At 45.4% G+C, this 25,521-nt stretch overlaps 1 protein-coding gene across 5 annotated transcripts in view; it reads right to left on the minus strand.

The window, feature by feature from the left end:
- Positions 1–2,093: 2,093 nt before the first annotated feature.
- The window catches only part of Nab1 (NGFI-A binding protein 1), a 41,404-nt gene continuing 17,976 nt past the window's right edge, over positions 2,094–25,521 (minus strand). For 3 of the 5 annotated variants that reach the window (XM_075956491.1, XM_075956492.1, XM_075956488.1), the window contains 6 exons: positions 23,339–23,472; positions 21,965–22,016; positions 12,205–12,294; positions 10,292–10,451; positions 7,374–7,490; positions 2,094–5,475 (listed from right to left, as the gene is read on the minus strand). In XM_075956491.1, the coding sequence (XP_075812606.1) occupies positions 5,387–5,475; positions 7,374–7,490; positions 10,292–10,451; positions 12,205–12,294; positions 21,965–22,016; positions 23,339–23,472 (642 nt within the window). In that variant the 3' untranslated portion in view covers positions 2,094–5,386. The remainder of the gene's footprint in view (positions 5,476–7,373; positions 7,491–10,291; positions 10,452–12,204; positions 12,295–21,964; positions 22,017–23,338; positions 23,473–25,521) is intronic. The other 2 variants (XM_075956489.1, XM_075956490.1) reach the window with 2 other exon arrangements.

The following is a 25,521-nucleotide window of genomic DNA, read 5'->3' on the forward strand; positions in this document are numbered from 1 at the left end:
CGAATCTGTAGAACGTGCTCACTGGGCAGTGTTCATGTTCCTGGGTTTCAGGGATGTCTGTGGTGTGATGGATTAGCACAGGTATGTAGTAACCATGACCACATCTCAGGGGTGTGTCCCATCTGCATAGCTGGGGTGACGACTGTAGATTAAATGGAAGGCTGTTGGCCTTGTGCCAGGAAACTGTGGGTTTGCGACACCCCACCATTGCAGTTATGACTAGTTTAAGATTAGGTCATCGGCCTCACTAGGCAGAACCAGTCCTGTCTTTTAATACGGGACCAAAGAACAAAGTGCCCCTCTCCCTTGTAAACACAAGCTTGGTCTCGGTGAAGGAAACGCCTTTTTCCCCCCATCTAAAACATTGCAGTATCAAGCATGTTATTTGGAAAAATTAGATATTTCCATTTATGTCACCATCAATGTTAATTCTAAATGGAAATTGTCATTGGCCACCCTAAGTACTGGAATAAATTGCTTAGCTGTCGTTGAGATAGCCTGATCCCATCGCACATGCTGCCTTGTGCTTTATCAGTCGAATCAATGAATGAGTTAGCTATGAACGTGGATACACACACACACACACACACACACACACACACACACACATAAGGTGGAGCGATACAGTAAATACGGTCATATTTTGACAGCAGAAAGACTGGCTGGAAGGGCAAGGACGGCCTTGTCAGTATTGACTGTTGAAGGAAAACCGCTCTGTCCGAGTCAGGACCAGAGAGGGGAAAGCGTGCGTGTTAAATAAAACAGTGAGACCTCCGCGTGAGGACATAGGTCTTCACAAAGAAAGCCCCGTCTGGGAAGGACAAGAGCAGGTCCAGGGCTGGACCACAGGGGACAACTGATAACAGCAGTCAGCTTCAAAAAGTCACCGATGGCTACGCTGAGCCGGTCACTGGCAGGACCCCACCCACAGACACATTCCTTAATCAAGTCCCCAAGGGCTCACACCTAAGTGACCTGCCGAGATAGGATGCTGAAAACCGTTAGCGAATGGCCTAGGATGGTACGTGGGCGCTAAACACGGCATTCTCAGCCTAAATTTATGAGGTGCAAACTTTGAATAAGAAGATGACTCAAGCCGGGCGGTGGTGGCGCACGCCTTTAATTCTAGCACTCGGGAGGCAGAGGCAGGTGGATCTCTGTGAGTTCGAGGCCAGCCTGGTCTACAAGAGCTAGTTCCAGGACAGGAACCAAAAAGCTACAGAGAAACCGTCTCGAAAAATCCAAAAAAAAAAAAAATAAGAAGATGGCTCACAAGGTTTCAGATGTGTAAACACGAAGCCCCGTCTGATTTATAATGTCATGGGCTCTCACCCACAGCGAGCCTCGTGCGCTGCTCAGAAAATTGTTTGGGCTCCCAGGAAACATCAAAATGAGGCCCTCTGAGGCTGACAGAGAAGGCCGCTGTGGCAGGATTCCCACCCTGAGCTGGCGTGGTCCCGTACTCCCTGCATGTGAGGCATAGGGGCCTGGCGGCAACATCCGCTGCAAATGTTTCTTTGGGGTTGCGAGGAAGCAGGTTGAACGAGACCCGTAGACAGCGATTATAAAGATGAGAAAAACACGGTGCTAAGAACATAGCTCGGTGACAGCGCTGGACGCAGGAGGCTCTGCGTTCAACTCTAGGACACTCAAAATGGATTTAGGTTCTGGAAACCTCAAATTGCCTCCATGTCCAGTTCTCAGTTTCTATCGATGTTGAACTGTTTTTGCGACGCTGTGTAGGATGACTAGTTAAAAAAACCACTCTACCGGAAGTTTAGCAAAGGCAAGCGAGATGACTGAGAACGGTCACCAAATGCCTGTCACACACCACCAGGGGACACATTCCCACCCAGGTGTCTTGGTCGGTGCAATCAGCATGCACTCTACACAGCAATGAAAAGAGCAGGGCTGCCAACGTGGCTCACGGTAAAGGTGCCACGCAAGCCTGCCACCCGTGTCCAATCCCGTGCCAAGAGGGGAGCCAGCTCCACCGAGCTGTCCTCCGCCCCACACACGTGGGCCATGGCCCACATGCCACTCACACATCATGCACACACAACAGGCACATTTTCAAAAAGAATTCATGGTCGTTTGGTTCACTCGAATATATACACTTTTATTTACCGATGCATGGTTTTCCTTTTGAGACAGGTCTTTCTGTGTAGGCCGAACTCAAAACTCACAGTGATCTTCGCCTCAGCCTTCAAGGACTGCCTAAAGCCTGGCCTCCTACTGGCCCGATCAAATATTTCAAAAGTAAAAAAAGGAAACATAATAGTAGCGAGCACTTCACATAAATGCAGAGAGAAATCCTAAGGTTAATGTTATGTGATATTATTTCAAATGTTTCTCTTTGAAGGTCATACTGGATTGCTACAAACATCTCAGATTCTTTGGTTGAAGATGAACCTTCCATTCTTCTACGGTGAGGCTTGGATGTAGTGGAGCTATTGTGACCAGAATCGGACTTCCAGGAGACCAGACTTCAAAAGGACGCTGTTGTAATGCCTAAGGATCATGTGGCCTAGCAGATGGGGAAATAGGAAGGGAAGGAGTGAGGGAGGGAGGGAAGGAGGGAGGAAGAGAGCGAGGGAAGGGAGGGAAGGAAGGAAAGAGTTCTAACAACTCAATTTATAATGAAGCCAGCTCTCATTTATGATTTTGTTAAAAACCGTGGTCAAAACTTGACAGACAGAACATGTGTAAACCAAATGTAAAACTTAAAAACATTAAGAACTCAAACCTCTCGTTCATATTTTCTGATAAGAAACAGTGATTGTTTTTCTTCATTATCATAATCCACGGCAGTTTGGAAGATTGAACCATTGCTCATTCAGAAATAAAAATGCTACCACAGTGTTAGCATTTGATCATTTAGGGGTTGCAAAAGTTTGTCTTGAAAGGTCACTATGGAGTCAGCTATCACCAAGGTTTCTGAGATCAATTTGGGGTTTCAACAGCCATGTCAGGATGCTTGGTTAACGTGAAGCCCGTTGGAGACTCTCATTCCTGAGAAAGTCCATGGTTAAGAGCAAGTTAACAGGCTTAAATTTCCCTGAAACGACGCTCGCACACAGCGCGGCCAGAAGTGGGGTTTAATGATTTAAAATATTTGCCATCGTATCTCCTCGCATTCTGAATCTTCAAAAGAAAACCAAGCACACATCACTGCAGTGAGCAGGAGCCCCTACTGTCTTTTAGTTTTCTTTGGAAGATTCAGAACACTATCAAAGCCATAAACAAAATGGTGCTGGACCAATAATACTTAGCCATCTCCAGTGCGAGATGTGTGAGCCACATACTAGGAAGGGCCTCCCAAGGTAACCAATACCTCTCCGGTCTACAGAGCGAACTCAAGGCCCGCTCAGGCAAGTTAGTAATCCTGTCTCAGAAGAAAAATGTAGAACAGGTGCTGGGCCTATCACTTAGTAGTAGAACCCTGGTCCATGTGTGAGGCCTGCGTGTTCAGCCCCCAGCGTCACGGGAAGAAAAAAGATGTTACCTTGTGCCCTGACACGCTGTAGGCGAGGTGAGCGGGCAGCGTCACGGTTGATGGAAGGTTCTAGGCATAGACCCGTGAGGCACAGAAGTCTTTATTGCCACAGGAAGCAAAGTGCACTCATCTCTTCTCATCAACAGTTTTAAGAATCACAAAAAGTTCAGAATTCACACAAGAAAGATAATACAGACCTGGGGAGAAATGGTCCCTGGGGTTATATTGGCTGTAATACTGAGGTAACCAATTGACCTTGTTCAGTGAAAATATCTTAAACCAAATGAAAAAAAAATCACTAGTTATAACATCTAATTTATATACACCATTCAAATAAAAATATATATTATATTTGCTTTAATGTATAGCAAGTTTAATACATTAGTGTTTATAAAATAAAAACTGTATTCTACTGAACTTTTTTATTTTTGTGCTTCTTTATCTCTAAGCTTGGAAGTCAGAAAAAACATTACTCAAGGAAACCTACTTCTAGAGCCAAAGATGCAGGGTCTAGGCCTCGGAGAGACAGACCAATCAATACCAGCTGGAAGATTCCATCTCCTAAGACCTGAACGTTAAAATCTACAATCCTGAAATGTAAGACACAAGGTTTTTTTTTTGTTTTTTTGTTTTTTGTTTTTTTTTAAAACAGGACCCCATACATTTCTCAAAGTAGATTACAGAATACAGGAAGTGGTTCATGAAAGTACTGGGCTACTACTGGCCCAGTGCTGTGGCTAATATTAAAACCTGGACGTTCTATTCATCCGCTCTCACGCTCGCTCTCCACAAAGTGTGCGGGGGAAACCATGACAATCAGCATCGGGGTAGCACAGAGGCCGAGGTCCGTAAGAGACTTCTGCAGTGGGCAAAACGCCCTGGTCCCGTGGGAACCCGTAGGAAGGGAGAGAAGCCATCTGAAGGCCCGAAAGCTGCTTCCTGGCATCTCTACTGCGACCCTCTTCTGCAGGTCACAAGGGAAAGCGATGGTGACAGAGGTTAGAGACTGGGGAGCAGCCAATCTCATGGGACACGCGGTCAGCGAGGGTTCCGTAGAGCGGAGTGGGGGCCAGTGTTTATTACAGCCATGATCTACCACAGAACTAAAAACAAGACACATACGCCATGCCGATTCACCCAGGTCGCCATCTTTATCACACGGAGGGTTAACTTACTATGCCTTAATTTACTCAGCGTATTCGGAAACACCAATGTTTACGTCAGGGCTCGCAGAGTTAGCTCATTTATTTCAAGCTGTCTGTCCTGCTTTCTTACATCTCGAGCGCCTGTCATAAACCGGCTACACATTTCCCAAAAACCAACATCAATTTTAATCAAGCAGTCAGGACACAGCCTCTTCCTTGGTGTAAACCGAGTAGTTGCCTTCCATCTCTCTCCCGTCACTGCCGCCGTGCCCATTGCTACGTTGCTTAGGCTTTCTCCGTACAACTGCACGAGTCCAAAACGATGATGGGGGACATTTACCGTAAATACGTTTAGACAGAATTTCAAGTAAAAAGAATGGGCATCCACATCTATTAGACCTAAGGTTTAGACAAAAGGTTTCAACACCTAGATTTGCTTCTATAAATTACACAAGACACGTTGTACACTCTTAAATAGCGGATGCTTACAATATCGAGCCTCTCCATACGAACAACTTACAGAGAAAGGTAACGGTCAGTGTTTATTACATTGCAACGCTCTCTTTGATTTCCTCCTCTGTGGCTGTTGCTTTGTCCTGGTTTCCACAGACTGTGTGAGTTCTTATGCTTTGGCTGTGATCTGTTTGAGCTGAATGAGGCAACAGTGGTTATTAAGGCTTATTCTATGATGGAGCATTATCCTTGAATCCGCTGCCGTGTGCAGAGAGCAGTGGGACAGTCTCAGCTATCTTGGGTCTTCGGGCTCCGTCTTAATAGTTTTCTTTTCCAAGGGGAAAGCGGAGTGAGGGTAGTCTTTTAAGATGCCAAGGCTCTCTGCATCCAACAGAACCAGAAAGAGTCAGGTTATTAAAGCCCCGCATCTCACAGCAAATAGTACTGACTAATAATAATTGTGAAATTCTACATGGAATTTTATTTACAGACTCGTGGTTAAAAGCATGGGTTTTGGCTGAACATGGTAGTGATGTATTCCTAGGCCATTCCCAGGAGGCTGAGGCAGGAGGACTGCTTTAAGTTGCAGGTCAGCCTGGGCTACATGGAGAGCAGCTAGCCAGCCAGGACCACAAAACTAGACCCTGTCTTATGAAAAACAAACAAAAAAACCGAAGCAAACGAAAACAAACCACAGTTCCATTTAACCCCCAACTACATCAACTGCTAGCTATAAATCTGTGAGCTACCAGCTGAACCTTCATGTCCTTACCTATAAAATGAGCAAAGTATCGCCACAGAGCAGAAGGGGTAACCAGGAAATGTATATGAGTAAACAGACCCTTCTAAAATGCCTACTGCACTGTGGTCAGTACCTAGAACCAAACAGGTCACATACAAATTGTCGTCGAAATACACCTTCAATTTTAAATACGAAACTACATCTAGACGCCCAATGGCATTCTAAACCGGGGAATCAAGTGGGAATAAAGAATGAGAAGTTTACTTTCCTAAGCAAAGATTCCATGGAGTTTTATTAATAGTTATTTTAACAATGGAGACCACTAAATGTGAAGTGTGGTCTTTACATAATGTACTAATACTTGGAGATACACACACACACAAACACACATATATACATATGTGCAAACATGTGAACTAATACACACACACATAAAGCGCGCGCACACACACACACACACACACACACACACACACACACATCCCTTAAGAGGGCTATACAAAGGGAACCAACACACCTACCCCATGTGAACACGGGTAGATAACTCACTGTCTGCAAGCCTCTCTACACAGAAAAGGATTTAACTTGCACTGTGGGGTAGGAAGAACAACCACAGTCCTTTGATTTTTACCAGTGGGACGGCTCCCATGCTCTTGGTTATGGCTTACAATGATCCTGTGGATACCCACTTTACAGGCAAACCTCATGAGAAGCAGGGAGAACAAACTCTGGGTCACAGGGAATGTGTGTCATTTCTACTCGTTTTCCTGAAGGAAAAGATTCCTCGACGGACTGACACGCGGTACATATGAACCACACTCCAGGACAGGCCCCATGCTCAGGAGTCACTGCCCAACATGAATCAGACTTCATGGTTTTTGTTGTTGTTGTTCTGTGAAGGTGTAGGAATGGGAGTGGGTTTTCTTTTTAAGATAAAAATCATGAAGTTCGCTGAGTAATAAGGTGGGGACAAAATGGAAGAAATTGTGGGAGGGGAAGGGTATGGTCAATACATTTTAGGAAATTCTCAAAAAATAAAAAAAATTAAGACTAAACTTAAATCTTAAAAATAAGCAACAACTCTTTTTTAGGTATTGCTTTGTTCTGTTCTATGTAAAATCCCAGCTTCACTAAATCTTCATAGAGCAGAGACACTAATGTGTCATCGTGGTGAGGCAAGAATGATCAATGTATTGCAGCTGTCTTTTACGGAGGGTCTTTGAAGCAGTCTGACTTTGTAGAAAACATGTTAGTCTGTTAAGAACTTGAAAGAAGAGTTGGTTTTTCATAGCGATGAGAAGAGGAGACCAATTTGCTGTCATTTTGGGAGGGTTTCACTTGCCATCTTTGACGGTCAGGGTGAAGCAAGGACTGACGGGCCTAAGGTACAGACCAGCATCTCTCAAAGTGGCTGGCTAACATTCTGGCGATCTATAATTTCCACGGGGGACTGACGTGTTCAGCGGGGACAGGATGGGGAGAGCAGAGCTAAGGGAACGCCATCCAGGCTTTCTCTGACAGCAGACTGCATTCTCACCTGACGAGTGGGACTTCCCCTCGCTGGAGTAAAGTCTGCTCAGCTCCCCATCGACCACAAAATGATGGGGCTGCCGGTTCTGTACGTTAGGCATTCGGAGATTCAAAGGTCTTTCCCCTAACGGAAGGAAGAAAGGAAAGGGAAACGAAGCAACGATTAAAACATTCCTAGTGGGTTTGGTGCGTTTTCTGTTGACTTTGTAGATAAAGGCTCACAAATTGCCGGAGCAGACCTTACGAAGAAAGGAACAGGTCACAAGACCCTGAGGCACGTATGCTAACTGGGAAGAGACATCTGAAATACCCACTTCCGAGGAAAATGGCGAGACCTGAATGCTAGCTCCCGAAGCGTACAACCGTTGGGGTATGTAGAGCTAAGGTGAATCTAACAGGAGAGGGACATTTCCAGACACCGTCAAGCACTGTAAACACAGCTCCCTTGTAGCCATTTTCCTGAACGCTGGGACCATGTACCCAGCATGCTGTTACCAAACCACACAAGTAAAAAGAGAGCCAGAGACGGCTTCAGGCCAATTAGAGTTTTGTTCTGTTTTTAAGCACAATCCGTGGAAAAATAATTAGCAAAATGCTTTATAAATTATTAGGTTATCATCACAGAAAATTGATATCCCACTGTAAGCCACTCTAGGGTCATAAATTCAGCTCCATCAAATCTTTCTTAATTGTGTTTGCTTAACTGTTAGTTCTTAGCTACTAAGAAGGGTCAGAGAAGTTAAAGAAGACCTCAGCTAACACATTTTTGTCATGTTTTAGAAAGAAAATCTTTCTTTTAATCTTGTGTCATGATCTAGGGGGCAATATTTCATCCCAGCACTAGAGAACGCTTGCTAACATGCTATTCTTGTTTGGATGGGAAAAAAAATCCTTGGCAAGACACATCATACAAGGGATTAATATCTAGGACAGATAAGGGAGTGCAGAAATTAGTCACGAAAACCGCTAACCTTCCAATTAGTAACTGTATTAATGAAATGATTAGATAACTCTGAAAAAAAATACACATGCATGCTCCCCAAATATTTGAAAGCCTGCCCAACATTCTCGGCTATCACATAAAAACATACTAAAATTAAAATTGCTTTGATATTCTCTTCGCCCCAGTTAGAATGGCTAACATTGAGAAAACAGATGCCAGAGGGGATGCGGCGGGGCAAGAAGATCCCTACTCCTGCCTGGTGAGAGCCTACACTGGTACTGCCACACCAATGGAAACCAGCGGGGAGGGGTCTCAAAAGCCAACAGGACGGCCACATAATCTAGCTCTACCACTCCTGTGTATAACGCCTGCAGGGTGGCAGAAATTCTGCCACCGAGATATGCACATGCTTGGTTATTGCTGCACTGCTCGTAATAGCTAAGGCATCAGCCGGGCCCAGATGTGCACCAGCGTATTAACGGTAAGGACCATGAGGCGCAGATGCGCACCGAGTTGTGTTCATCCACAAAGAAGAGCAAAATGACAACAGCTGCAGGAACGCAGATGGAATGGGAATCATTATATATTACGTTGAGTGAAATAAACCACATTCAGAAAGACAAACAGCACATTTTCTTTTGTACGTTGAACCTAGTGTGTGTGTGTGTGTGTGTGTGTGTGTGTGTGTGTGACGAAATTAGAAAGACTAGAAAGGGGACAATGAGCTGGGAAGAAGGGATTTTAGGGGAGGGCGAGGGGAGAAGAGGGTAATGCCATACACGTGACATGAAAGGGGGTGTGGGAGGGAGGGAGGCACTGGGGGACTAGGGTAAATAAGAACACCATCTTCCCAAAATGCCTCATCAAAACCTGTTCCTTTATATGAACTTGAACCATCTTTTAAAAGATGGGTTCTAGCCAGGCGGTGGTGCCGCACGCCTTTAACCCCAGCACTCGGGAGGCAGAGACAGGTGGATCTCTGTGAGTTCGAGACCAGCCTGGTCTACAGAGCTAGTTCCAGGACAGGCTCCAAAACCACAGAGAAACCCTGTCTCGAAAAACCAAATAAATAAATAAATAAATAAATAAAATAAAAAATGGGTTCTTACATGAGAAGAAGGGTTACCAGCAGTGGTAACCACTTGCTAGAAAGTGAACACTACATAAAACAAGACAACTTGGAAACACTGTTTTCCTTCAACATACTATACGGTGATATTTGAAACTGCAGGACCTGTTTACAGGTTGACATGGCATGTCTCTCTACTCGAAGCTAAGCTGCACATGAACAAGGATGGATATCTTTTGAGTTGCTATGCCTTCTGGGCTTAGAGACATGCCTGGCATACAGAAAACCACTTCAAACAATCCCCTGAACGAGGGGATAACAATGACTTGGGATTGTCTTCATGCTGGAGACATGAGAAAAGTAAAAGAATTTTCACTGTGAAAATACTGACGATCCACCGAGCTCTCTGACATGGACTGGTGTTCTGCGTGTTTTAGAAATAACCAAGTCTTCTTAGGAAATAAATACTACTGTATTTTGGACAAATTGGTTTTTGAAATTTAAAGAAAGATGTTTTGAACATTTTGAAAAGGCGAGGGTGTACCTCAGTGGAAGGTCCTAGATTCAATGCCTGGCAAAACAAAGGAACAGAATCCATCTAAGTACGGTCTTTGATGGGAACTGTTTCTTTGAGAAGTGGCCTAATTGCTCGCATCTGCATCCTGACCAAGCCTCTCCAAGACACACGTGCAAACTATAATACAGGAACAATAAAACTTGAGGACTTCAGAAACGAAGATAAACAGGATGAATAATTTCCTTTGAAAAGGAACTAGTTAAAAAACAGATTTTCACAGAGATAAAGTAATGCCCCTCACAATATTGATTTAGCTCTAATCCATCCTCCTTCCCCCTTTCTCTTGGAAAGGCGCGTGGCGCTGACTCTGCAGGCCAGGTCACCGCCGAGGCCCACCTTGTCCGTCAGAGCCATCAGAGGGCAGACCGTCTGGGCTGTGCTCTCCGGAGCTCTGCCTGTACAGCCCGGCCGCCAGTCTCCTCTCCTGTTGCAGCCTCTCGTAGCTGGCCTGGGCACACAGGAGCTCCATCTGCTTGGCCATCCCCTTTTCAGCCTGCTAGAAAATAAAGCCGAAACAAAACCGGTTAACTGCGGCGTTCTAGATTTCCTGACGGCTTAAAGACGCCAGCAAATGTATTTAGTATTTATTAAAATGAGATCACACTTTCTATGGTATGCTTGTCTCCCTAAATAGGAATAAATGTCTGTGTCCTGTGAGATATTGAGTTTCAAAAGGTTTCTTTTCTGTCCCATAAAGAGAGTCCCATGTAAGCTCAGAAACAATAGGACCTTCACCCTTCACTTTGTTTTCCAAGGTCCTGGGTCTTTTAAAGGATTTCCCTTTCTTCAAAAAAAAAAAAATACCCAAGAGCACCAGCAACATCTGTTATCACCTACTTTGAACATAGGGTGAAATCCTGGCATTTTATTTTAGGATTTGGCGCTACCCAGACTCAGCTATGATGAAAGCCTGCTTGGAGGAGAGAAGGTGTAAAAACGCCCGTCTAGAAGAACAAGACAGACACACCTCCCACCAAAATTAAACAATGCAGAGTATGCAGAGAGGCCTCCTTGCCAGCAAGGCTCTCTGCCTCCAGCCAGCACAGAGGGACATGTTTAAAACACAAGGCTGGTGTGTGACACAGAAAGTCGTATCTGCATGAGTTCCAAAGCCCCTTTCTTAGGCACTGTTCTAATTGACTTGCGAGTGATATTCAAAGTAGTGTTATCCAAGACATTTGCCAAGGAAGCCATAGTCAAAATGCAGAAGTGATTCATTACCATGTTACATAAAAGCACTATAAGGATTCTGCTATATAAAATTGGTTACCAAAGCCATGATTCACAATTTTAAAAATCAATAGATGGCGGACATAATTAATTAGGTAACCAGGAAGACTGTCCACGCTTTTCTAAACGTGCACAAACCAAGTCGAGGGTAACAACAACTTCATTTCACTTGCGATGTCAGCCGGTGAACGTCTGACATTTCAGCAGGTAGCTCCGCGCGGGAAGAGGCAGGGATTCCTCTGTCTCCCCGGGACAGGTTTGGCAATACTACAGGGATACAAACATCCCCGGCATCGACAAGGTGCAGTCACACACGGACTTTGGAAATACCCGTTTCTGAGTACATACAGAGTTAACAATTTACTAGAATTTGGGAACTGGGAGAGGGTTCGTGCAGCACAGCGCTAGCTGAACAAGCCTGAGAAGCCATATTCAAACCCGGGCATGCACTATGATCCCAGCACTGGGGAGGCAGAGACGGGTGGATCCCTGGGGCTTAGCAGGCAGTAAACAAGATCCCATCTCAAAAAACCAAGGTGGGTGGATCCTGAGGAAGGACACTCACAGCTTTCCTCTGGCCTCTACAGACAGGTGCGCACACAAACATGCGCCCCTCACATATATACAGAAATCAGTAAGCTACCCCACTAATTTAACAATCCTTCAGTAAGGCTTGAAATGAGGTAAGAGTCACAATGTTGACAATATGTTACTGAGATCTTGTGTGATTTCACCTCAGAATTGTGCTGCACACAGTCATGGTGAGACTGGCTGCTTCCCCCCAGTGCGACAAGAATGTCTTATTTCCTCTAAGAAAGGAACATATTACCAGACTTTGTTCATGAACCAAACGAAACCAAGCTGTTTCCGCCACCTTACCAAGATGGCTGCGGAGAAGACATTTTAACGATAACCAGAAACAAACTCAACCCTCTAAAACCTCAGCGTGAAGCCGGCTGAAGCGGCCCCCTCTCTTCCAGCCTACAGCCGTCTCCCCAAGGTGTCCACTGTGGGGTTACCTGAGTACTGAGCGCCGCAAGCTCCTCGCTCTTGGCTCTGGCCTGCTGGAAGAGTGTCTGCACAGATTCCTGGAAATCTGGAAATCCGTCCTGCGGGGCAGAGCACAGGGCCTGGGTGTTTAGACTTTGTTAGCACACAAAGAAAAATAACACTGCAGTAGTAAATGATCTACTGGGGACCTTCCTAATACCGCGACCCTTTAACACGGTTCCTCAACTATAAAATTGTCATCATGGCTACTTCACAGCTGTAATTTCACTACTGTTGTAAATCATAATGTAAGTATCTGGGTTTTTAAAAAATATTTATTTATGGGCTGGAGAGATGGCTCAGCGGTTAAGAGCATTGCCTGCTCTTCCAAAGGTCCTGAGTTCAATTCCCAGCAACCACATGGTGGCTCACAACCATCTGTAATAAGGTATGGTGCCCTCTTCTGGCCTTCAGGCATACATGCATACAGAATATTGTATACATAATAAATAAATAAATATTTAAAAAAAAAAATAAAAAAAATATTTATTTATTTATTCATTTATTTATTTATTTATTTATTATGTATACAATATTCTGTCCGTGTGTATGCCTGCAGGCCAGAAGAGGGCACCAGACGTCACTACAGAGGGTTGTGAGCCACCATGTAGTTGCCGGGAATTGAACTCAGAACCTTTGGAAGAGCAGGCAATGCCCTTAACTATTGAGCCATCTCTCCAGCCCCAAGTATCTGTTTTCTTATGGTCTTTGGAGACCCCTGTGAAAAGGCTGTTTGAACTCCCAGAAGGGCTGTTACCCACAGGTTGAGAACCCCCAGTTAAAGCCCTCTATGAGCCATCTGACCTAACCAGCATGGCTTTCCCTGCTGACACTGGGTACCGCTGGGCTTAAAATATTCTTTTGTCAATTTTTTTTGTTTTGACATCCAAAAAATTAATTTTATACATTATCGTTGCACAAGCTTCGGTGTTTCCGTGACATCTACCGCACTAAAGTTCCAAAGGCAGTTTTAGGAATTCAGTAAATGGCCAAACTGCCAGTTGTTCCAAAGTTTTTTTTCCCAGTTGTTTATTTGCAATCCATCTAGACCTTAGTTATGTATCATGTGATAAAGACCTAAAGTAAAAGGAAAAATTGAAATTGCCAACTTGGATTTCCCAGGACTGTCCAGTGGGTCCCTGTATGACGATGGCCATGGAACTGCAAAGAACTCCAGAACCTGCCCTTCTGGGTCAAGTCTCCTTGCGGGGAGGTGAAGACAAGAGAACCTATCAGCTGCTGAAATGACCATGAGATTGTGCCGTTTGCACGGTCTTTTCTGAGGGTATTCTATGCCTGGGCAACCCTTCAGCTACAGCGGGTCAGGTCTGGGTGAACCAACCCACCATTTCTATCAAGTTTCTTTTAGCTGCCTGTCTACTGTTCTACAAGAATATAAGAGCTATGGGCAACCATGAGGACTTTAGTAACATTAAGGAAGGACACGAAGGCTCTCATTACAGAAATCAAGGCAGCTTCCCCTTGGTTGGATAAGCTATATACTTTTAACACAGGGGTAACCATTAAAAACCATTTTTTTCCCCAATAACCAAGTAGAAAAAGATGCTGCAATGTAATAAAATACTTTACTTTGAAATATAACATATTGGCTCAAAACATTTTCCCATTATGGTCTTTATACGCCACGCTTTCAAGTATTTAATCTACCAAATCAATTCCCTAAATAACAATGATCTGTTTTTTTTTATTTTCTTTTTTTTTAAGATTTATTTATTTATTATGCATACAACATTCTGCCTCCATGTATGCCCACATGCCAGAGGAGGGCGCCAGATCTCACTATAGATGGCTGTGAGCCACCATGTGGTTGCTGGGAATTGAACTCACGACCTCTGGAAGAGCAGCCAGTGCTCCTAACCTCTGAGCCATCTCTCCAGCCCCAATGATCTGTTTTTAATTTTAAAATGATTTTACTATTTTGAGACATCTTATCCTACTGCCCAGACTGCTCAGAGCTCACAATGTAGCTCAGGCTGGCCTTAAACTTATACCCTTTCTGCCTTGGCTCCTGCGGGCTGGGATTAAGGGCATCACAACCACAAGGAGAGAATTATCTGTTTTATGTTAGACATGAAGTAACATGATTGGTGGTAAAAAAAAAAAAAGGTGAGTAACTCTGACCCTCTGACATAAGACCATGAATACATATCGTTTTCTCAGTTATTCCATTTTTCTCTTGAGAATTGTTTGACTCCTAAAACTCTAGCCTCAGCATGAACAAACCTTTCTTTAAGCTTAAGCTAGTGAGCTTGGAACAAGCATCGAGGAGAGGCCGTAGCCAAAGCCCGCTGGCTTGCAGGAGCCCAAACTGTACTAGTTCCCAGTTCACAGCATTTTCTACTTAGCCTCAGAAACGATCCTTGGTTTCCTGCAGTCCACAGCTGCAGACACTCGCTCCGAGCCTAGGTTCAACCCATACATTCCTCACATGAAGACATCTTGGAAACACCATCCTTACAGCTGGGGTTGTCCCGGGTATGAAATCTAATCCTATTCTTGCTGCTATGCAAAGCAGACCATTTTGTCCCGGGTATACTGCTCCATCTGTAGGAGGGATGCTCTGGCAGTCGTGAGGCTAATTTATATCATCATTTTCAGAGGAACAAAAACGCATAGAAAATACTCAGGTCAGTGTTTGGCACATAGGAATTATACATGAAATTCCTTTTTTTTTTTTTTGCCATTTAGACAATCCAAGTAAAAAGCTACTGGGCTTAATCAAAATAAAACAGCCCAATGTAGGTGACATACCATTCCAGTTATATAGAGGGGGGGAACATGTTTTAGAGATATTTACACAGTATAGCTATACGAGGATGAGTGGGTGATGTGGGAGTTCCCTCTGCGTGCTGTGATTACCGTTAACGAATAAAGAAACTGTTTTGGACCTATAGCAAGGCAGAACTTAGGTAGGCAGGGAAAACTAAACTGAATGCTGGGAGAAAGAAGGGTGGAGTCAGAAAGAAGGCATGGAGCCACCACTGGAGACAGAAGCTGAAAACCTTACCTGGTAAGCCACAGTTATATAGCAATATACAGATGAATAGAAATGGGTTAAATTAATATGTAAGAGTTAGCCAATAAGAAGCTAGAGATAATAGGCTGAGCAATGATTTAAATAATATGGTTTCTGTGCGATTATTTTGGGTCTAAGCTAGCCGGGTGGTCAGGAACCAACAAGCAACGAGTGGCTCCTTGCAACAAGTGGGAACTACAAATTCTATAACCAGCAAGAAAGTCCTGGGTATGGGTAGGGGTGCACACTGGTGGAAAACACAGGGGAAATCCAGAAGCACCTATTGGACAGAGACCCAGAACACCAAGGAGGCTCCCTGGAGGGCCTCGTGCTTAAGAGACGAGAGCGCTTCAGGAAAAGATGGTGACTCGCATAGAGGCCTGAAGGCGAACCTGCCAGGCTGCACAGCACCGGTTTACTGTGGCTTCTGTAAGACAAGCCGTAAGGAAGAGAGCGGCAGGAAGGCTAGAAACGCACAGCTGGATTCTGTGGGGCCCGAGCAACATCTGAACCTCATCTCAAATGGAGTAAATATTCTCCTTCCTACAGAGAAGCTACCGACAGACACGCCCCGAAGACCTGATTAAGGCCACACGACGCACAGCTGGGATTAGCTGATGCCTATGCTGAAGACAGAGCAGAGGTCTGGCACTTCGTGGACCTTCCGCTTCAAGCAAGGCTGCAGGGCCAGGCATCGCTTAAGAGAGAACTAGAGATTGGTTGGATTCAGTCAAGAGGCAAGACTTCCTGCACACAAACCAGGCACAGGGAGTCTGAATGAAGGGGTGAGGTCGGGACTGGAGACTCCAAGCAGTTACCAGCTCAGCGGCAGGCTGTGGGTGGAGCTGCTCACGCCCCAGACGCCCCCACATCTCAAACGCTGTTGGAGGAGGCTTGTGAAGGAGGAAGAAGCTAGCCGGTCTTCTGCAAGGACCAGATGTGTGGTCTCAGCAAAGTCAACCTCATTATTCTCGGCGTTCCCAATGTTTCCACAGAGATTACATTACCTGTTTGGCGGGCTCAGGGGGAAGAGCTATGGGCATTAAATGAACTAATGCAGATGGCAAATCTTGGCAGAGAGCGCCATCATGGTCAGGACTGTTCAGCCATGAGAATAATACCGCAAGGCTGGGGAGGAGCCCTCAAAATGCAGAGAAAGCTTTCTGGGAAGTGGGTAGTGCTTTGTCCTTAACAATGAGAAAGAAGCTATCTGGAATGTGTGAGGAGAAATGAAAGGGAGAACCCTCCCCCACCCCCACCCTCCCACACTGGTGCACTGGTAGAGGAGCCTTGGTCCTTGGTCTCCTTCTCTGGGTTTGGCGCAGGACTTCCTCTGAGTCTCTATAGCTGTCTTTCCAGGCACCAGCTGTACCATGCTATGAGCCATTTATCTCCATGTCACACTGCTGGCTGCTGCCATAATTCACAGCGTTCCCTTGGTGATGAGATTCTGGGCCTCAGCACTGAGAGAATAAGATCTACGTTTGGAGGCTGTTCCAGCCCTAATTAGTCTCACCGCTTCCGTCGACGCCCTCACCGGTCTCCATCTCTCCTGCCAAGCACCAGCGGGCTGTTGGAAGCACTGCCCAGCTGTCTTGGAGTGACGTGGGGCGGCAGATGTTCCTAACCCCTTTTCTCTATTCACGCTTCCTGGACGAAGAGCAGATTGCACGGCTTCTGCCTACTTCAGGCTCGCCAGCTTTCTTTCCAGAAGCGCGGCCACCGTGTAGGTGTAGGTGGGCATGCTGACCCCGCCCCGCCCGGCCCCGCCCGGCCCCGCCCGGCCCCGCCCGGCCCCGCCCGGCCCCCTGGAGTGGTGGGCAGCTGTTTCTGGACCCAGTTCTCTGACTTTCTGGGCTCCACTAAGAAATTCAAATTCATTCCACTCAGCTGCTTCTGTACTCTCCTCCACAGGGGCAGGGTATCTCTGCCCTTTTCCTAGCAGCTCTGGGGGAAGAAAACTAACAGGGAAAAGACGCAGAGCAGAGAGTCCATCCACGCAGTCCGCGGCCATCAAGGGTGGGGACTGTGCTCCGCCTCCCTTTCTAAGAAGCTCCGGTGACTCTGTCAGTACTGGAGATAATGATAGTTTGTCCAGGGAACCTCGCGTGTTCTTAAACCAGGAAGAAATGCTACCAACCGACTCTAGTTTTAACCAGTATTTTATAGTTTAAAGCAGGCCAGGGATTCTGGCTCCTGACTCTTCATATTCTATGGTTGGCTGTCAAGCCATCTTACCCTGTTCACAGGCAGAGCATAAATAAATCAGACTGACTTTTATAGGTATACTCTATCTCCCCAACATACCTTCTAAACTCATTCTAAGCAGGCGGAGTATTACACGGTGCTCCCTTTGATATAAATATATTCTGTGGCTACCATTTTTCTACCGAAAAGTTACAGCTCTTTCCCAGTCATCCCTGGATTAGGAAACAGTAACTGCCATTCCTCTTCTTCAGAGACCACCAGTTCCGTACACGTTCCCTTTACAAACACGGACACGGCAGTTCTAAGCCCAACGGAGCTTTCCTGCGCCGTTGAGGGGTTCTGCGAGGGCTCATCGCCACCCAGAAAGGTACTGCCTAAGGCTCAGGCGTAAGACACAGGCTGGAGACCCTGACGCTGGCCCCTGGACAGCAACATGGGAACTCTGGGTCCGCCGTGGCTGTCAAACCGACGTCATAAATGCTTGTATGCACACAAGAAGGTTTGTCACAGATGTCAGGCGGTGACTGGCATATGACAGCCTGAACTAGAAAACCATCATTGTTACGACTGTCCCGCAGCTAGGTGCTCCGGGGTCCCTAGTGAAAAATAAGAACATGAACACAACAATTCATTCTCGGTTTAGCTAAAGGTGGGCTGGCTTCGTGCAGCGGCTAACTGCTGCAGGTGTTTCCAAGCCTGACTTTCTAACATGCAGGGCTTGGGGAGGGGCTTTCCCTGGAGGCCCACTCCCCTGGTGGCCCCTCCCCCTTAGGCTCACCTAGGCGGGAAGGGTCTCTCTCTCTCTCTCTCTCTCTCTCTCTCTCTGTAATTATCTCATTTAATCTCAAAATTGAAGAAATAAGGCTCAAACTCTACATATTTTAATGTCTCATGTCTCCCATACCCTGTAAGGCAGCATACCAGCGAAGGACAAGAGAGAGATATGTCTACAGAGAGTATGTTGATGCCTGCGAAAAAAATCTAATTACGGCTTTCGTTATGGGATGACACTATGTTCTCCGGGGAGGGAAGTCGGGGTATGAGCATTTAAGATTTATTCCACCCGACCCTTCACGTGCAGATCGGGACCCAGGAGTCAGCAATAAGTACGGATCTGACTGCGCCTGTACACAGCGCCATCCGACGTGGCACCCCGAGACACTGATAACGGCAGCAGAACCTCTTCCTCCCTTAGCATGTCAAATTCCTCTGATGTCACTTTTATCTGCCGGACATCACACTTTTGTCCTTGCCGTTCACTGCAGAAATAGTCTGTTTATAAAACACGGGAATGAAGGGACAACTTGCGCGTGCGCTTCCTGGTGGCTGGAGGAGATTTCGGAACAGAGGGAGGGAGAGAAGTAGCTGCTGCATTACTTTGGGCTTAAGCAACTAGGACTCTGTCCACCGTCTATTTTTATGATACTATCTTCAAATAAGGAATAAATCGAGAAGCCCAAAGAAGTTGGCTAACGTGAAGGTAGAAGAGGCTTCAAGAGTTCTAAAGCCTCTCTGGTTTCAGGTTTCATTACGAGGTCCCCTGCATCAGCCACGCCTCTAGACAATTCTATCTACTGTTTTCCTGAGCATGTCTCCCCCATGCCGGTTGGTCTTTACAATGCCACCCTGAATACCCACTGGCATTCCTACCTTCTTAAAACCAGCTCAGATGACATCTCCCTAGGCGGCCCCATTCGTACGTTATCCTATGCCACAGCCTCCCTCTCCGAGTTGCCTGTGGAAGACAGGCTCTCCCAAGGCACTGCTACTCAGTGAAGCGTTACAGGAAGCAGATCCATGACAGTCGGTCCTCCCCACCCCAGGAGCAGCTTCCAGAAGCACAGGGGCAGAGACAACACCTAACCATGACTCAGAGCATAACCAGGCTAGGACAATGCCAGATCACAGACGGTGAAACACGTCACGACACACACACCGTGTGTGTGCACAGGACACACCGTGAAGAGGCTGACAATTTTTCGGTGCCTTTACAAAACCAAGCAAAACAACAATGAGAAACGGTAAAAAGTGAATCACCGTCCTAAATTCAAGCTAAGGTCTCCACTTGCTTCTAGGAACAAATTAGGAGTCTAGTGTTCACGCGAGCTCTAAAGAGAGTTGAGCTAGTTAGTCACTGGGCTTATTGGGAAGGATTAGAACTTTCACAGGAAAAGGAAATACTGATCATTTTAAGCCTGAACAGAAAACTATTCAAGTGTCTTTGTGACCCTAAAAAAAATAATGAGCCCACCAGCTAAATTATCTCCAGTGAGATGTCTTTCAAGGAATTGAAATTTCACAGATAATGCAATTATCCAATACTCGAGTTTCTCATGATAAACTGTAGGAAGAAGTTTCAGCTCAGGGACACTGTGAAGGTCAAGAAACAGCGGCAGCTCCAATCAGCCATGACCGCACATTTCAGCGTGGAACAGTTGGGCTGACGTGAAGAGCACACCAAGTCGTAACCACATCGAGGTCCCGTGCTGAAAGGAGACACGGGTAGGCCTCTCTCTCTGCAGCAGCCATGGCTAGGTGTGAACGGCCCAACAGCACATACCGGGCAGTGTCTGCGTTCACCTGTTCCCCCTCAGTAGCAGCGGCAAGCCAAACCCACAAGGATCTTCTCCAGGCCCTTACCTTGGTGTGCCTGGAGACACAGCCTGTTAGACAATGTCAACAGACCTCCCGAGTGGTTCCTGAGGCTAGCCCATCTCCAAGAGTTCTCTACAGTGAACACCAGGCCAAGACGACAAACAGGAGCATGACTTAAAAGAGAACTGTCCCTTGGGAACAGAACACTCGTCTGAGAACTTTTCCTTGAGGGCAAAGCTTTGAGAAATCGAAGCTACTTCTCCACAGTCCCTCACTGTCTTATCCGAGCTGCTACTCATGCCTGTCCCCCAGGCAAGAACCCTGCTCATCTCCAGCAGGGCAGACTGGCCCCGAATTAAACATAAACATCCTAGAATTCCAAGTAATCATACGTGCTAGGAAAAAAAGTTGGCCAACGGTCAGAGCGTGATTTGGGGTACACAAGCCCCATCCCCTGAACTGGAGGCGAGAGAGTCAGAAAGCTCAGGCATAAACCAGGGACGGGCAGCAAATGCCGCGCACAGGGAGCCCGGTAAGCACCAGCCATGGCTTTTGTCAGTCTGTGCTGGTGGAAGAGTGGGAGGAGCAACGGGAGGCAGCAAAGAGCAGACGCCCAATTATGAGGGCCACAGATCTGTATAGTAAGGAGGTCGCTTGTTTGGTTCTAGGCCGCCCCGGTAGCTTAGACCCAAAATAATCACACAGAAACTGTATTAATTAAGCCACTGCTTGGCCCATTAGCTCTAGCTTCCTATTGGCTAACTCTTACATCTTAATTTAACCCATTTCTATTAATCTGTGTATCACCACGTGGCAGTGGCTTACCGGCAAAGTTTCAGCATGTCTGACTCTGGCGGAGGATCCATGGCTTCCCCCTGCCTCTGCGTTCTTCCTCCCAGCATTCAGTCCAGTTTTCCCTGACTACCTAAGTTCTGCCCTATCAACAGGCCAAGGCAGTTTCTTTACTCATTAACCAATAAAAGCAACACATAGGCAGAAGGACCTCCTACACCAGATCTGGGAGGGTTTAAGCAATTAAAAATTATGTTTTCACAAGATAATTCTGGCTTGGTAGCAATAAAGGACTCCGCCACACAGACAGGCAAGGATAACACAGGGATGGAAAGTCGGCTTTCAAATATCCGAAGAGAGCTATGCTTTTCTTGCTCAATTTCCACCTTACCATTTACAAGTTAAAAATTACAGTAACAGTCTCAACCAGGGCCGCTTGAGAAACGTTTGAAGTACAGTGATGTTTCCACAATTGTCAGTTCCCTCAGAAAATACAGTGCTGCATTCGGCTCCTGGGCAACTTGCAGCGAGATGGTAAGAAAAGCCATTTGACGAGTGAAGACTTACAGGTCTATAAGACACTGATCACTAAACCAACCACTGATAAACCAGCTATCAATCTAGTCAATAACAGTTTCCTTTTAAGAATCTCCTAGGGGGAGCAGGGAGAGACTGGACAGATGGCTCAGTGGCTCAGCACACTGGCTGCTCTTGAAGGACCTGGGATCAATTCCCAGCAACCCCATGGTAGCTCACAACTCTCCAGTGATAGGAGATCCAATGCCCTTGTCTGGATCTGCACACGTGTGATGTATAGACATACATGCAGCAAACCACCCCCACACCTAAACAGAAATAATAAAGTCTAAAAAACATTTTTTAAAAAAACAATCTTGGTTTGCTCACTGAGATTACCACAGGTACTTCAGGGTAACAAAATTCTACATTGCTTTTAAGATTCTGTAATTTTTGTTTGTTTACTAAATGGCAGAGCCACTCTTTTTTTGTCTGAACTAAGAAGATCTTACATTATTTTTGGTGATCTTATACACGAAGCAAAGCTTATTAGCACACACATAGATTCCGTGCAGCCATACCTCCACTTTAATTCTCTTCGGAGACAATTCTTCTCGCTCACCACATTTTAGCCTGCAGGGAAGGGAGAAAGAAAAAGCTTGAGACCGCAGTGAACTCCATTCCCGAATGGGCTCGGTCTGAAACGCTCCCTAGGAGTATTTACTTCTGAAACCACAACATGAGAAATGACATACAGTAACCATTTAACATAATTGAAGACACAGTCTCATGGTTTCCAAGTCGATATTAGGGGATATCTACGTAATATTAAATATTGTAAACTTGAGAACTCTACCAGAGAAAGCAGTATTTCATGACAATATAACAACAAAAAAAAATGAAAAAAATATTCAAGGGGTATGTGTCTTTAAGAGTTCAGCAGGAACCATTTAAGGTAAATGGTCATTTGAAACAAAGGCCATGAGGCGTATGAAATAAGATGGGCCATGCCTATCTCTCGACACCTCAGACATTCTTGCTTGACTCGGTCTCCCTTCTGGGAGCTATCTCAGGGTCACACTAGATACGTAGGCCATAGCGCCCATCAGCACTAGGGCATCCCATGCTTCAAGGCTTCACCTTGATGTATTCTCGCCAACTAAATTATGAGAAGTCAATCTAACTTCTATGTAAAAAAAAAAAAAAGCACTAAAATGTAAAAAGTGTATCTTGGAATAGGCAAAACACAATTTTACTTATTGTGGCATTATTTCCAATAACCAAACATTACAAACAGGAATCCACCCAAGAAGGGGACTGTGCCAGGAAGATCTCGTCTTCTTACACACCAGCAAAGGAACCAGCTTCCTCACGGCCACCACCAAGCCCGGCTGTCTGTGTGTGCATGTGTCCTCAGCTTCACACTCAAAGCTAAGGTCTGGGTGAGAGAATGTCTACCTATGGCCAGAACACTACAGCCTTAGAGACCGAATCTTTCAGACGTGGAGACACAGAGGAGGATTACACAAAATCAAAACCTGCTGTTCAGATCAGAAGGCCCAGTGGCCACCACGTAGTGGGCTGCTGTGGACACATTACATACGGTTTATTTCAAAACCCAGAGAAAGGTTTCGGGATGTCTTCATTAAGAACACATGATTAGTGCTTGAATGAGTAGATTTAACAACCGATTTCAACATCATACAATGCATACATGTATTCCAATACCAAATGGTATCCATTGATACAGATACTTTTAATGTTTTTAAGAGCCAGTTAAAAATAATTAAAAAATTTTCTTTGAACAATGTTTTGAAAAGTGACCGCATTACTTAGCACTGTTTAATTCTGTATTAATCATATCTTACCTTTTCTGGAACACTCATATGTTAACCATGAACAATGTCTCAAACTCTGTTCCTACCCAGTGTGCAAATGCGCCATCCTCGACGTACCTGGTGGTCCTGTAAGTGTATTTGTAGGTGACTTCTCGAGAAACCTGTCTGGCCAGGGCGAAAAGTTCATCTCTTCTCGTCAGCAGGGCGTTGTCTTTCACACAAAGCTGGGCGGCCGCTTCGTTAACAGTGAGCTGAGCATCCAAAAATAAATAAATAATAAATAAATAAACATATCTATCTCACTAGATAATAGAATGCTTCACTTAATGTGAAAAATTCACATCATTACGGGAAGAAGTAACTCAGAGAGCTCCATTATCCCCTTGTCAGACTGCAGAAGGGGCAGCTGGCTTTGTCTTCTGGAGACCAACCAATTCGACATAATTATCTTGTTTTTACCTACTTACATTTACATACTCTGTATTTTTGACTAGGCAGCTTATGAATGATAAAGAAATATTCTACATCTCATTTCTCTTATGGAAGAAACCCTACAAAATTGATTTTTGAAATGGTGACAATCTTTCCTCAGTTAAACATATACGCAGCTGGCTGAATTTCTCACCTGAGCGGACGTGAAAACTCCTAATGCAGAACTCATCAGATTAACCTCAACAGCACCGCGGTGACGAGTCAGTGCGGCACGGGAGAAGTGACGCCGCAGAGACTAACTTCCTATATCGACTCGATTCAGTAATTCTTAAGATACTGCCAGCATCATCGCTGGCTGGTCAGACACCTGTGCTTGAAACTTCACACGGCACAGGAACTCGCTAACAAATCTGCATGTCCTCCAGAGTTCTGCCAAGCGGATGCAGGGAGCTACTGGCGGATAAGCCACACTTCTTCCAGAAAGCAAGAGACGTCCTCCATCACAGTGTGGGCAGTGGCAGGAAGGAGGGCTTGGTGCCAGCCAGACCCGGCGTTAATTCTGTGCCATCCACAGCTCATGGCGGGTGCGTCTGGGCAATAAAAGGCTCTGTCTCCAGCCTCGGGGAGACAGCACCCCTCAAAGGCTCTCCCAGGAGGTTTGAGAGGTGCTTGGTTCTCGTTTTTGCTTTAATTAGAAAGTTCAGGCATTCACCTTTTCTCTCTCCCCTGGCATCTCACCCTCATTGCTAATAACTTCTCTTATTTCTCTGCACTAAAACCTTTAGAGTCCTTTTCCATTTATGCAAATCTGTTCCTTTTATGTTTTTCCATGGTTTATGACGAAAAGTTGGTATGTTTACATCGGCACCTGATATGGGTTCTATGCACAGGGAATATTGTTGACTCATCACTGGATTTTAAAATCCTTTATTTTTATTTTTGCTACATATACCCAAGCCATTCCGGGAAGAACAATATATTCTTTAGCCCAGCCTCACCTAGGCAACCCCCATCCCTCATGTATTACAGCAGAAAAACGCATTCATAAATGTTCATCTTTGCATGCATATCTAATAGTTTACTTGGCATAAACTCCAACAAATGGACTTGTTGGATCATAGAACATACTAAGTTTTAATAAAATTTTTTTAAAGATTGATTTTTATCTATACGTGCCTGTCTTGAGTATACGTCACATGTGTGCAGAGGCCCGAAGAGGCCAAAAGAGGGTGTAAGGTCCCCTTAAGTTGAGAGCTGCCAGACACGGGTGCTGGGAACTAGACTCAGGCACTCCAAGAGCAGCATGTCACTCTCAAGACACTGAGCCACAGTGCCACCCCCTACTAACTTCTTATGCTCTCCCACAGTTTCCCTTTAGATAAACTTCTCTAAATGATACCATGGGCACTCGCAGGGAGACCATTCCTAGAGTCCTGCCCCGTGTTGCTTCCCTTTAAAAAAATAGAAACAAAGACCTTTACCTACTTCATGTATGTAACTGGAATTCGGTTTCGGTTTTCTTTCATCGGACTAGAAATCAATCCTTTCCTACGTCTATTTCTAAGGTCTATTGCTAGAGGCACGCCAGTTTCTTCTATTGCGGTGTTTCGTTTGGACTTTAGGAAGTTGAGAATTAACTTTGAATCCTATGTGGTGCAGGTCTCTTTTCTTACGTTTTTCAACAGCCTTATAGTTTTCCCTTTGGATGCTGTCTTAGTCCTGCTGTGAAGAAACACCATGTCCAAGGCAACTCTTATAGAAAAAAAAAAGGCATTTAACTGCTTACAACTTCAGAGGGTGTCTCAGTCAGGGATAAAACAGCATGACCAAAGCAACCCTGGAAAGGGTTAATTTCACTTACATTTCCT

This window comes from Microtus pennsylvanicus, chromosome 22, assembly GCF_037038515.1.
Source record: "Microtus pennsylvanicus isolate mMicPen1 chromosome 22, mMicPen1.hap1, whole genome shotgun sequence".
Lineage (NCBI taxonomy): Eukaryota > Metazoa > Chordata > Mammalia > Rodentia > Cricetidae > Microtus > Microtus pennsylvanicus.